Source organism: Dama dama, chromosome 19, assembly GCF_033118175.1.
Source record: "Dama dama isolate Ldn47 chromosome 19, ASM3311817v1, whole genome shotgun sequence".
Classification (NCBI taxonomy): Eukaryota; Metazoa; Chordata; class Mammalia; order Artiodactyla; family Cervidae; genus Dama; species Dama dama.
Genome location: NC_083699.1, coordinates 31875122 through 31887302, shown reverse-complemented (window position 1 = coordinate 31887302; position 12181 = coordinate 31875122). Strand labels below are relative to the sequence as shown.

The 12181-nt window shown below is 42.8% G+C and overlaps 1 protein-coding gene across 1 annotated transcript in view; it reads right to left on the bottom strand.

Moving 5' to 3' along the window:
• Window positions 1-6387, bottom strand: part of MFN1 (mitofusin 1) — a 33007-nt gene extending 26620 nt beyond the window's left edge. The window contains exons 1-3 of the mRNA XM_061166627.1: window positions 6249-6387; window positions 3344-3459; window positions 814-949 (exon numbers count right to left, since the gene is read on the bottom strand). Of these exons, the coding sequence (XP_061022610.1) occupies window positions 814-949; window positions 3344-3455 (248 nt within the window). The 5' untranslated portion in view covers window positions 3456-3459; window positions 6249-6387. The remainder of the gene's footprint in view (window positions 1-813; window positions 950-3343; window positions 3460-6248) is intronic.
• Between the last annotated feature and the right edge of the window lie 5794 nt (window positions 6388-12181).

Sequence of the window (12181 nt, the reverse complement as noted above, 5' to 3'; positions counted from 1 at the left end):
GTAAAGCAAATAACAAAAAAGACAAACAGAAACGAGCTTGAAGAAAAGTTTTCAGGGACATAAACAAGGTGGTTTAATACAGAATAACTGAAAAGGAATACCTTAGATAGCTTGGTCTGGACTTAAAGAATGCAAAGCAGTCCGACACTGAACAAGACACAGAGAATTCTACAGATAGGCTGCCGCCAAGCGCTAAAGCCCTAAGATGGGAAACAGCTTAGAGGGCCCACGAGGTTAGCTTAATGAGTAAATAAATGCCTCTATTAGGCATTTATGCCTAATGACATGCCACATGACATCTGAACAACCAAGTATGGGCCTTGTCATTTGTCTTTGCATCTCTAGTGACTGGTGCATAGAGAGTTAACAAATGGTCCCTAAATTAATGTATGAGCTGTGGCAGAAATCACTCTTTTCACTCCACAAGATTCTTTAAGGAATGGCATGTCTTATTCTCCCTCTGGGAATCATGGAGCTGAAAACCTTTTTGGAAGTCACACCTGATAATCCACAGACATTTAAAAGAGTAAGTCACCAATTATACTTATCTGTTTTTCTATTCTTATAATTGGGTAAGAAGCCAATTCTTAGAGATGAGCACCCTTAAAAAAGAAATGACTTTCATAAAGCTTTATTTTATACCAGGAACTAAAATGAACAAACTCTTTTACATGCTAATAGCTTTAACATTTAATATGAGCAGAAACTGCTGTAAAGAGAAGGAGAAGGAATACCCTTGCTGAAACATCAGAAACAAAGCTGCAGATATGATCAAGCTGAACACTATCCTTGAGAAGAATAGTAAAGAGTTACCTGCCAAAAAATGCCACTTTCATGTGTCTCCGAGACAGCACCTCACCAATGATGGAAAGCTTGTTTTTATACCTCTGTATTTCTATCAGATCATCCTCTGTAGCTACTCGGTCAAGTTCTGGATTCTTATATGTTGCTGTAAAATTAAAATGGTATTAGACAAAATAATATAGATGAATATTACATTAATTATAGGGCTTCCCTTATAGCTCAGTCAGTAAGGAATCTGCCTGCAGTGTGGAAGACCTGGGTTTCATTCCTGGGTTGGAAAGATCCCTGGAGAAGGAAATGGCAACCCACTCCAGTAATTATAAAATACTTAAGATGTGCATACATTTTGGTTTTGTTTTATATTAACATGACATTTGAAAATAAAAATGGCATGGTTTCTGAATATTTGGTAAAAGGGGAATGCCTTGTTGCAACAGGTCATTAGGAATACTGCTCAGAATTACAAAATTATTAAAAATTACAGGGATCCAGTCAAAAGGGTATTTATTTATTTTTAAAATGTTTATTTGGCTGTGCCGTGTCTAAGTTGCAGCATATGGTATCTAGTTCCCTGACCAGGATTTGAACCTAGGTCCCCTGCACTGGGACAGAGTCTTAGCCACTGGACTACCAGGGAAGACCCAAAAGGGTATTTATTATTCATCTAATACAAAATACCCACTTAAGACCAAAACGCATTTCTGAACAGAATAACTAGAACCTAATATCCACCAATTATAATTTCATTCTGACAGGAGCTTCAAATCTTGAACTGAGCAGAGGGATTCACATGCTAAGAGTGGGGTTTGAATAGGTAATGGTTGTTCAGTCACTAAGCTCTGTCTGACTCTTTGTGATACCATGGACTGCAGCATGCCAGGCTTCCCTGTCCTTCACTATCTCCCAGAGTTTGCTCAAATTCATGTCCATTGAGTCGGTGATGTTATCTAACCATCTCATCCTCTGCCACCCTCTTCTCCTTTTGCCTTCAATCTTTCCCAGCATCAGGTGGCCAAAGTATTGAAGCTTCAGCCAACTCCACTGAGCTGGCTCTTTGCATCAGGTGGCCAAAGAATTGGAGTTTCAGCTTCAGCATTAGTCCTTCCAATGACTATTCAGGGTTGATTTCCTTTAGGGCTGACTGGTTTGATCTCCTTGCTCTCCAAGGGACTCTTAAGAGTCTTTTCCAGCACCACAGTTCAAAAGCATCAATTCTGTGGTGCTCAGCCTTTATGGTCCAACTTTCACATCCATACTTGACTACTGGAAAAGCCATAGCTTTGACTATACGGACCTTTGTTGGCGAAGTGATATCTCTGCTTTTAATACAATGTCTAGGTTTGTCACAGCTTTCCTGTCTCACTTTTCACTAAAACAGATCTGACATGTTGACTTAACTGTTGAGTTGACAGGGAGGTAAGTATAATGGCTAAATGTGGGCTGCCTCACTTTTTAGTCTGGGCATTTACAAGTTGTGTGATCTTTGGTAAGCTGCTTACCTTTTCTGTGCCTTAGGTCCTTTATCTTTAAAATGAGTGTGACTGCAAACTAGTACAACCACTATGGAGAACAGTGTGGAGATTCCTTAAAAAACTGGAAATAGAACTGCCATATTACCCAGCAATCCCACTCCTGGGCATACACACCAAGGAAACTAGATCTGAAAGAGACACATGTACCCCAATGTTCATCGCAGCACTGTTTATAATTGCCAGGACATGGAAGCAACCTAGATGCCCATCAGCAGACAAATGGATAAGGAAGATATGGTACATATACACAATGGAATATTACTCAGCCATTAAAAAGAATTCATTTGAATCAGTTCTAATGAGATGGATGAAACTGGAGCCCATTATACAGAGTGAAGTAAGCCAGAAAGATAAACACCAATACAGTATACTAACGCATATATATGCAATTTAAAAAGACCGTAACAATAACCCAATATGCAAAACAGAAAAAGAGACACAGATGTACAGAACAGACTTTGGGACTCTGTAGGAGAAGGCGAGGGTGGGATGTTCTGAGAGAATAGCACTGAAAACAAGTATACTATCAAGGGTGAAACAGACCACCAGCCCAGGTTGGATGCATGAGACAGTGCTCAGGGCTGGAGCACTGGGAAGACCCAGAGGGATGGGATGGGGAGGGAGGCGGGAGGGGGGATCGGGATGGGGAACACATGTAAATCCATGGCTGATTCATGTCAATGTACGGCAAAAACCACTACAATATAAATAAATAAATAAATAAAACAAAACAAAAAAAATGAGTGTGATTAAAATCTTCCTCAGTGTTGATTTGAGTATTAAATGAGCTATTATTAAGTGCTTAGAACAGGACCTCACACATATACTTCTTTCTTAGTTGCTATTAATATAATTCAATGTTCCTCCTTTGGTCAGCAGAAATGGGTTTTGTTATGGTATCTCATATAGCACAATGCTCTGTATGTGTTCTGTATCCAAGGTTGAAAGAATAAAGCATCTTTATATATTTTCAAAAGTAATTATTTTAAAAACTTAGAGATATTAACCTTCAACAAAATGTGATCCTTCAGTAACAAACTCCAGTAACTGGTCGAAGATTGCTGTAATTGTCTTCTTAGCCAGCACGAAGTGCTTCAGTGGAGAAGCAGTTTCTGCCATTATGCTGAAAATAAAAAGTTAGAAAAGTACAAATTAAAGACACGTGAGTTAATGACACTTTTCAGCAACACTGACTCCCCAATGAAACAAACTTCCAAAACATTTATTTGGCTCTGCTGGGTCTTAGTTATAGTTTGTGGGCTTTTCAGCTGCAGCATTCAAGCTCTTAATGGTGGCATGTGGGATCTAGTTCCCCAACCAGGGATCAAACTCAGGCCCCCTGCATTGGGAGTGTGGAGTCTTAGCCATTGTACCACCAGGGAAGTCCCCCTAAATATTTTTACGTAGCTATTTTTGGGAGAGAAGTGATCTACTCAGACAATTAAAGACTACTTTTGGGCAATATTCCACTAAAATATGTGAAGTCTATTGCCCAAAATTTGATAGCAATTTCTATTTATTTCCCTTTGCTGATGATGAAAACTAGCCAAATTCTGAGTGCATGTGACTCTGTTTTTCCCCCCAAACTTTAAATCTTTTATTTTGTACTGGGGTATAGTTAATTAACAATGTTGTGGCAGTTTCAGGTGAACCTTGAAGGTACTCAGCCATACATAGGTGTGCTAAGTCACTTCAGTCGTGTCCGACTCTTTGTAACCCCATGATTCTTCAGGCAAGAATACTGAAGTGGATTGCCATGCCCTCCTCCAGGGGATCTTTCTGACCCAGGGATTGAACCTGTGTCTCCTGCATTGGCAAGTGGTTTCTTTACCACTAGCATCACCTGGGAAGCCATATATATACATGTATCCATTCTCCCCCAAACCCTCCTCCCATCTAGGCTAGCATATAACATGCAGCAGAGTCCCATGTGCTATACAGTAGGTCCTTATTGATTATCCATTTTATATATAGCAGTGTGTACACGCGGAGAAGGCAATGGCACCCCACTCCAGTCCTCTTGCCTGGAAAATCCCATGGATGGAGAAGCCTGGCGGGCTGCAGTCCATGGGGTCGCTAAGAGTCGGACAAGACTGAGCGACTTCGCTTTCACTTTTCACTTTCATGCACTGGAGAAGGAAATGGCAACCCACTCCAGTATTCTTGCCTGGAGAATCCCAGGGTTGGGGGAGCTTGGTGGGCTGCCATCTATGGGGTCGCACAGAGTCGGACACGACCAAAGAGACTTAGCAGCAGCAGCAGCAGCAGCAGTGTGTACATGACATTTTCAAAGTCCCTAACTATCCCTTCCCCTGGCAACCATAAGTTCCTTTTCTAAGTCTATGAGTCTTTTTCTGTTTTGTAAATTTATTTGTATATTTCTTTTCAGATTCCATATATAAGGGATGTCATAGGATATTTCTCCTTCTCTGACTCATTTCACTAAGTATGACACTCTCTAGGTCCATCCATGTTGCTGCAAATGGTATTATTTCATTCTTTTTAATGGATGAGTAATATTCCATTGTAATATATGTACTGCATCTTTTTTATCCTGTCCTCTGTAGATAGACATTTAGGTTTCCTCCATGTCTTGGCTATTGTAAACAGTGTTGCAATGAACACTGGGGTGCATGTATCCTTTTGGATGTTCTTTTGCAGATATATGCCCAGGAGTGGGATTGCTGGATCATATGGTAGCTCTATTTTTAGTTTTTTAAGGAACCTCCATACTGCTCTCCATAGTGACAATATTGATTCCCATAGTGACTATGAGACATTCCCATAAGCAACATAGAAGGGTTCTTTTCTCTCCACACCCTCTCCAGCATTTGTTGTTTTTGGATTTTTTGATGACAGCCATTCAAAATGCTGTGAGGTGATATCTCATTTTAGTTTTGATTTGCACTTCTCTAATAACTACTGAAGTTGAACATCTTTTCATGTGCCTATTGGTCATCTCTATGTCCTCTTTGGAGCAATGTCTATTCAGGTCTTCTGCCCATTGTTTTGAATGGGTTATTTGTTTTCATGCTAGTAAGAGTGCATGTGACTTAACTACATCAGGGAACAGGATGAGTGAGATGAAGCCAAGTTCACCAACAATAAGTTACTGTCTCTCAACCTTGACCTCTAGGTGGGTGGAAGTGGATAGGCACAGTGAGTAAATAAAACTTCCAACATCATATTAACGTTTGATGCAATACTAACGTTTAGAAATTAGTCTTCGTCGCAACAAATAAGGAGGCAAGCTTTAAAAAGAGCAATACAAACGTTTAGAAAGTAGTTCTCATCGCAGCAAATAAGGAGACAAGCCCCATAAAGAGCATCAACGTTTCCAGCCAAAGTAACAAGAACTTCAAGGAATTTAAGTTAAGAAAAATAATTTTTGGTGGTAGCCTCTCATAAAGAGCACCCAACAAAACCGATCACACACCTGTCTAATCCCTGTGTGCCTGTGTGTAAAATGGAGCAGAGCAGCCATAAAGAAGGCTGAGACTTCCAAGGGGTCAGGAAATGACCGAATGGCTGCGAGAGAAAGCACGGTGAGAATAACCACCCGGTTCAGCTGGTTGTGAACGCCTTCCTTGGAGAAAGGCCTTTCCCGTCCTCCACACCAGGGGCGGGAGCCCCGCCTGCGGGGCTCGGGGCCAGACCCCACCCCCGTCCCGCGAGCCCTGGCCCGGGACCCGGCCGCCCGACTCCTTGGGCACTGACCTCGCGGGCTCCGCGGGCCCGACCCGGGCGCCGGCCCCACTCGCAACCCCTCCAGCTCGCTCCTTTGCCGCAGACCCCGCGGCGGCGCCTCTTCACAGAGCGCCCCGCGCACGACTCCCCGTCCTCTATCCCCGGCAGGACGAAGGTCACCCGAGCAAAGTGAACCGATCCGCGGCCGAGACAGCGGGCACTCACCCAGTCCGGGCTCCGACTTGTCACCCAGCAACCGCACCTCAGCCACAGCCCTCAAGCAGCCTCATTCTCCCAAAAGATGCTGGGAAATTAAGAGGGGGCGGGAGGAGAGGCGCGAGGGCGGTTACTTCCGGCCTCTTGCCCTCCCGGATTTTGTTTGGCTCCATGACCGGAAGTGCGTCTTTGCCGAACGTCATATTTCTTAAGGGCACAGGGCAAAGAGTTTTTGTTGGCAGGGAATTCTGCTACAAGAATGCTTTTCAGTTCCCCTAGCTTCTGCTTCACCTCCCTCTGCCTTCAAAATTTCCAAAGCTCTGCCCAGCCTCGGCGTCGTTAGCTGCCAGTGGTTGGTGTAGTGAGGAAGAGCGAAAAGGAGGACAGGTGCGGCGAGATGAGGTTGGGTTGTGGTGCCAAGACAAGGAGTCCTGCTTGCTCGGCCATCAGCAATAAAGAAAAACCTTTTGACTTATAGACTACCTTAGCTCTGTGTGTGTGTGTGTGTGTGTGTGTGTGTGTGTGTGTGCGCGCTCTCTAACTCGTATCCAGCTCTTCGCGTGTCCAACTCTTTGCGACCCCATGGACTCTAGCGTTCCAGACTCCTCTGTGCACAAAATTTTCCAGGCAAGAATACCTGACGAGGTTGCCATTTCTTACTCCAGGGGATCTTCCAGGTTCAGGGATCCAACCTGTCTCCCGCCTTTGCAAGGGGATTATTTATCACGGAGCCAATCCTTGACTCAGTTCAGTTCAGTCGCTCAGTCGTGGCCGACTCTTTGCGACCCCATGGACCACAGCAGCTCAGCCTGCCTGTCCCTCACCAACTCCCGAAGTTTACCCAAACTCATGTCCACTGAGTCGGTGATGCCATCCAACCATCTCACCCTCTGTCGTCCCCTTCTCCTCCTGCCTTCAATCTTTCCCAGCATCAGGGTCTTTTCAAATGAGTCAGTTCTGTGCATCAGGTGGCCAAAGGACTGGAGTTTCAGCTTCAGCATCAGTCCTTCCAAAGAATATCAAGGACTGATTTCCTTTAGGATGGACTAGTTGGATCTCCTTGCAGTCCAAGGACTCTCAAGAGTCTTCTCCAACACCACAGTTCAAAAGGACCAATTCTTCAGCGCTCAGTTTTCTTTATAGTCCAACTCTCACATCCGTACATGACTACTGGAAAAACCATAGCCTTGACTAGAAGGACCTTTGTTGGCAAAGTAATGTCTCTGCTTTTTAATATGCTGTCTAGGTTGGTCATAACTTTCCTTGGCAAGGAGTAAGCATCTCTTAATTTCATGGCTGCAGTCGCCATCTGCAGTGATTTTGAAGTCTGTCACTGTTTCCATTGTTATCCCATCTTTTTGCCATGAAGTGATGGGACTGGATGCCATGATCTTAGTTTTCAGAGTGTTGAGCTTTAAGCCAACTTTTTCACTCTCCTCTTTCACTTTCATCAAGAGGCTCTTTAGTTCTTCTTCACTTTCTGCCATAAGGGTGGTGTCATCTGCACATTTGAGGTTATTGATATTTCTCCTGGCAGTCTTCATTCCAGCTTGTGCTTCATCCAGCCCAGCGTTTCTCATGATGTTCTCTGCATATAAGTTAAATAAGCAGGGTGACAATATACAGCCTTGACGTACTCCTTTTCCTATTTGGAACCAGTCTGTTGTTCCATGTCCAGTTCTAATTGTTGCTTCCTGACCTGCATACAGATTTCTCAAGAGACAGGTCAGGTGGTCTGGTATTCCCATCTCTTTCACAGTTTACCACAGTTTGTTGTGACCCACACAGTCAAAAGCTTTGGCATAGTCAATAAAGCAGAAATAGATGTTTTTCTGGAATTCTCTTGCTTTTTCGATGATCCAGCGGATGTTGGCAATTTGATCTTTGGTTCCTTAGCCTTTTCTAAATCCAGCTTGAACATCTGGAAGTTCATGGTTCATGTATTGCTGAAGACTGGCTTGGAGAATTTTGAGCCTTACTTTACTAGCATGTGACATGAGTGCAATTGTGCAGTAGTTTGAGCATTCTTTGGCATTGCCTTTCTTTGGGATTGGTTTGAAAATTGACGTTTTCCAACCATGACTGCTGCTAAGTCACTTCAATCATGTCTGACTCTGTGTGACCTCATAGATGTCAGCCCACCAGGCAACCCTGTCTCTGGGATTCTCCAGTCAAGAACACTGGAGTAGGTTGCCATTTCCTTCTCCAATGAGTGAAAGTGAAAACTGAAAGTGAAGTCGCTTAGTCGTGTCCGACTCTTAGCGACCCCATGGACTGCAGCCTACCAGGCTCCAATATCCACGGGATTTTCCAGGCAAGAGTACTGGAGTGGGATGCCATTGCCTTCTCCTCCAAGCATGACTAGTGCTTCTCAAACTTTGTACTCAGGAATTTTGTACTTGAGGATCTTATTAAACTGCAGATTCTGATTCACTGGGTCCAGGTGTGCATTTCTAACATCCCTTGAGTGTTGCTGCTCCTATTCTACACATGGCTCAAAGGAAAGTCCTGGGACTTTCTATAGTTGGCAAGAGACACGGTATTGCAATTGACGCCCTTTTATCCTTCTGAGCCCCAGGTACTTCATCCACAAATGCAGAATACTAATACCTACTTTATGGTAGGAGCTAGTATCCAGTTATTCAACCAAACACTAACCCTAGGTATTTCTGGGAGATTATTTGTGATTAACATCTATAGTCAGTTGACTATGTAAAAGATGGAGAAGCTCTATACAGTCAGCAAAAACAAGACTGGGAGCTGAACTGTGGCTCAGGTCATGAACTCCTTATTGCCAAATTCAGACTTAAATTGAAGAAAGTAGGGAAAACCACTAGACCATTCATAGACCATTCAGGTATGACCTAAATCAAATCCCTTAAAATTATACAGTGGAAGTGAGAAATAGATTCAAGGGATTAGATCTGATAGACAAAGTGCCTGAAGAATTATGGACAGAGATTCCTGACATTGTACAGAAGACAGTGATCAAGACCATCCCCAAGAAAAAGAAATGCAAAAAGGCAAGATGGTTGTCTGCTGAGGCCTTACAAACAGCTATGAAATGAAGAGAAGTGAAAGGCAAAGGAGAAAAGGAAAGATATACCCATTTCAATGCAGAGTTCCAAAGAATAGCAAGGAGAGATAAGAAAGCCTTCCTCAGTGATCAATGCAAAGAAATAGTGGGAAACAATAGAATGGGAAAGACTAGAGATCTCTTCAAGAAAATTAGAGACATCAAGGGAATATTTCATGCAAAGTTGGGCACAATAAAGACAGAAGTGATACGGACTTAACAGTAGCAGAAGATATTAAGAAGAAATGGCAAGAATACACAGAAGAACTAGACAAAACAGATCTTCATGATCCAGGTAACCACAATTGTGTTATCACTTACCTAGAGCCAGACATCCTGCAATGCAAAGTCAAGTGGCCCTTAAGAAGCATCACTATGAACAAAGCTAGTGGAGATGATGGAATTCCAATTGAGCTATTTCAAATCCTAAAAGATGATGCTGTTAAAGTGCCACATTCAGTATGCCAGCAAATATGGAAAAGTCATCAGTGGCCACAGGACTGGAAAAGGTCAGTTTTCATTCCAATCCCAAAGAAAGGCAATGCCAAAGAATGCTCAAACTACCGCATAGTTGCACTCATCTCACACGCTAGTAAAGTAATGTCCAAAATTCTCCAGGCCAGGCTTCAACAATACATGAACCATGAACTTCCAGATGTTCAAGCTGGATTTAGAAAAGGCAGAGGAACCAAAGATCAAATTGCCAACATCAATTGGATCATTGAAAAAGCAAGAGTTCCAGGAAAACATCTATTTCTGCTTTATTTACCATGCCAAAGCCTTTGACTGTGTGGATTACAACAAACTGTGGTAAATTGTGAAAGAGATGGGAATACCAGACCACCTGACCTGTCTCTTGAGAAATCTGTATGCAGGTCAGGAAGCAACAATTAGAACTGGACATGGAACAAGAGACTGGTTCCTCATTGGGAAAGGAGTTTGTCAAGGCTATATATTGTCATCCTGCTTATTAAACTTATATGCAGAGTACGTCATGCGAAATTCTGGGCTGGATGAAGCACAAGCTGGAATGAAGACTGCCAGGAGAAATATCAATAACGTCAGATCTGCAGATGATACCACCCTTAAGGAAGAAAGCAAAGAAGAACTAAAGAGCCTCTTGATGAAAGTGAAAGAGGAGAGTGAAAAAGTTGGCTTAAAGCTCAATATTCAGAAAACTAAGTTCATGGCATCCAGTCCCATCACTTCATGGCAAATAGATGGGGAAACAGTGGAAACAGTGGCTGACTTTATTTTCTTGGGGCTCCAAAATCATTGCAGATGGTGACTGAAGCCATGAAATTAAGACACTTGCTCCTTGGAAGAAAAGCTATGACCAACCTAGATAGCATGTTCCAAAGCAGAGACATTTGCCAACAAAGGTCCATCTAGTCAAAGCTATGGTTTTCCCAGTAGTCATGTATGGATGTGAGAGTTGAACTATAAAGAAAGCTGAGTGCTGAAGAATTGATGCTTTTTAACTGTGGTGTTGGAGAAGTCCCTGGACTGCAAGGAGATCCAACCAGTCCATCCTAAAGGAAATCAGTCCTGAATATTCTTTGGAAGGACTGATGTTGACGCTGAAACTGCAATATCTTGGCCATCTGATGGGGAGAACTGACTCATTTGAAAAGACCCTAATGGTGCGAGAGATTGAAGGTGGGAGGAGAAGGGAATGACAGAGGATGAGATGGTTGGATGGCATGAGTGACTCAATGGACATGAGTTTGAATAAGCTCTGGGAATTGGTGATGGACAGGGAAGCCTGGCGTGCTGCCGTCCATGGTGTCACAAAGAGTCGGACATGACTGAGGGACTGAACTGAATGTAAAAGAGGTTAATTCGGATACTGGGTGATCCAATCAGTTAAAAGATTTTAAGAGCAGATCTGATATTTGCCTAATAAAGGCATTCTGCCTGTGGACTGCAGGATCGACTGTTAGTTCCTGCCCAAGCCTTACTGATGACTTGCCCTTGTGCTTTTTGCTTTTGTTTTAAACAAAATTTTAATTCTCTCACAGTCTTATGGAGGCCATATTGTCTACAATCTAAGTGTCTGCAGGACTAAGTTCTCTCTGGAGGCTCCAGGGGGAGGTTCCTTCCTTGCCTTTTCCAGTATCCACTGGCTAGAGGCATTCCCTGGTTGACATCTCCTGCATTGCAGGCAGAGTCTTTTTTTTTTTTTTCCAGGCAGAGTCTTTTACCATCTGAGCCACCAGGGAAGCCCTGGCTTAAGGATATATGTCACCCACCAATCTCTGCCCCTATCTTCATATGACCTTCTGCCCTTATCTAAAATATCTCTCTCCTTTCTTTTATATGGACTCTGGTCACTAGATTCAGTATGGGGATTGGGATCTTGGCTCCTAAATCCATGATCTCATCTCAAGATCCTTAACTTAATTATATCTTCAAAGGTGCTATTTCTGAGTAAGATCATATTCACAGATATCAACAGTTAGAACTTGGACACATATTTTGGGGAGAAAATGTCCAACCTATTACACTTGTATTTTCCTTAGAGCATGGTTTGGTTTTTCACCCTTTAAAAATTTTTGATAAGGAAAATCTTAAATATTCTGTGGAAGGACAATCAGACTAAAATAAAGGAAGACAAATGACATGCTCCCTTCATGTCAGACCTTTCACCATGTGTGGTGTGCATCTACATTACACATTAAACAGACCTTCTCAAAGCAGGAGGATGAAATCACCTTATGAGAAAAGGTTGGCCCCATTCTTCACAAGAGAGAATTACACTGTAATTCTATGCTTAATGTATTTTTTTTCATCTCAGGCAGGGGCACAAGGGGTGGCACTGACCAAAGCCTTGTCTGCACATGTGTAACTGAAAAAGAAAAAAAAA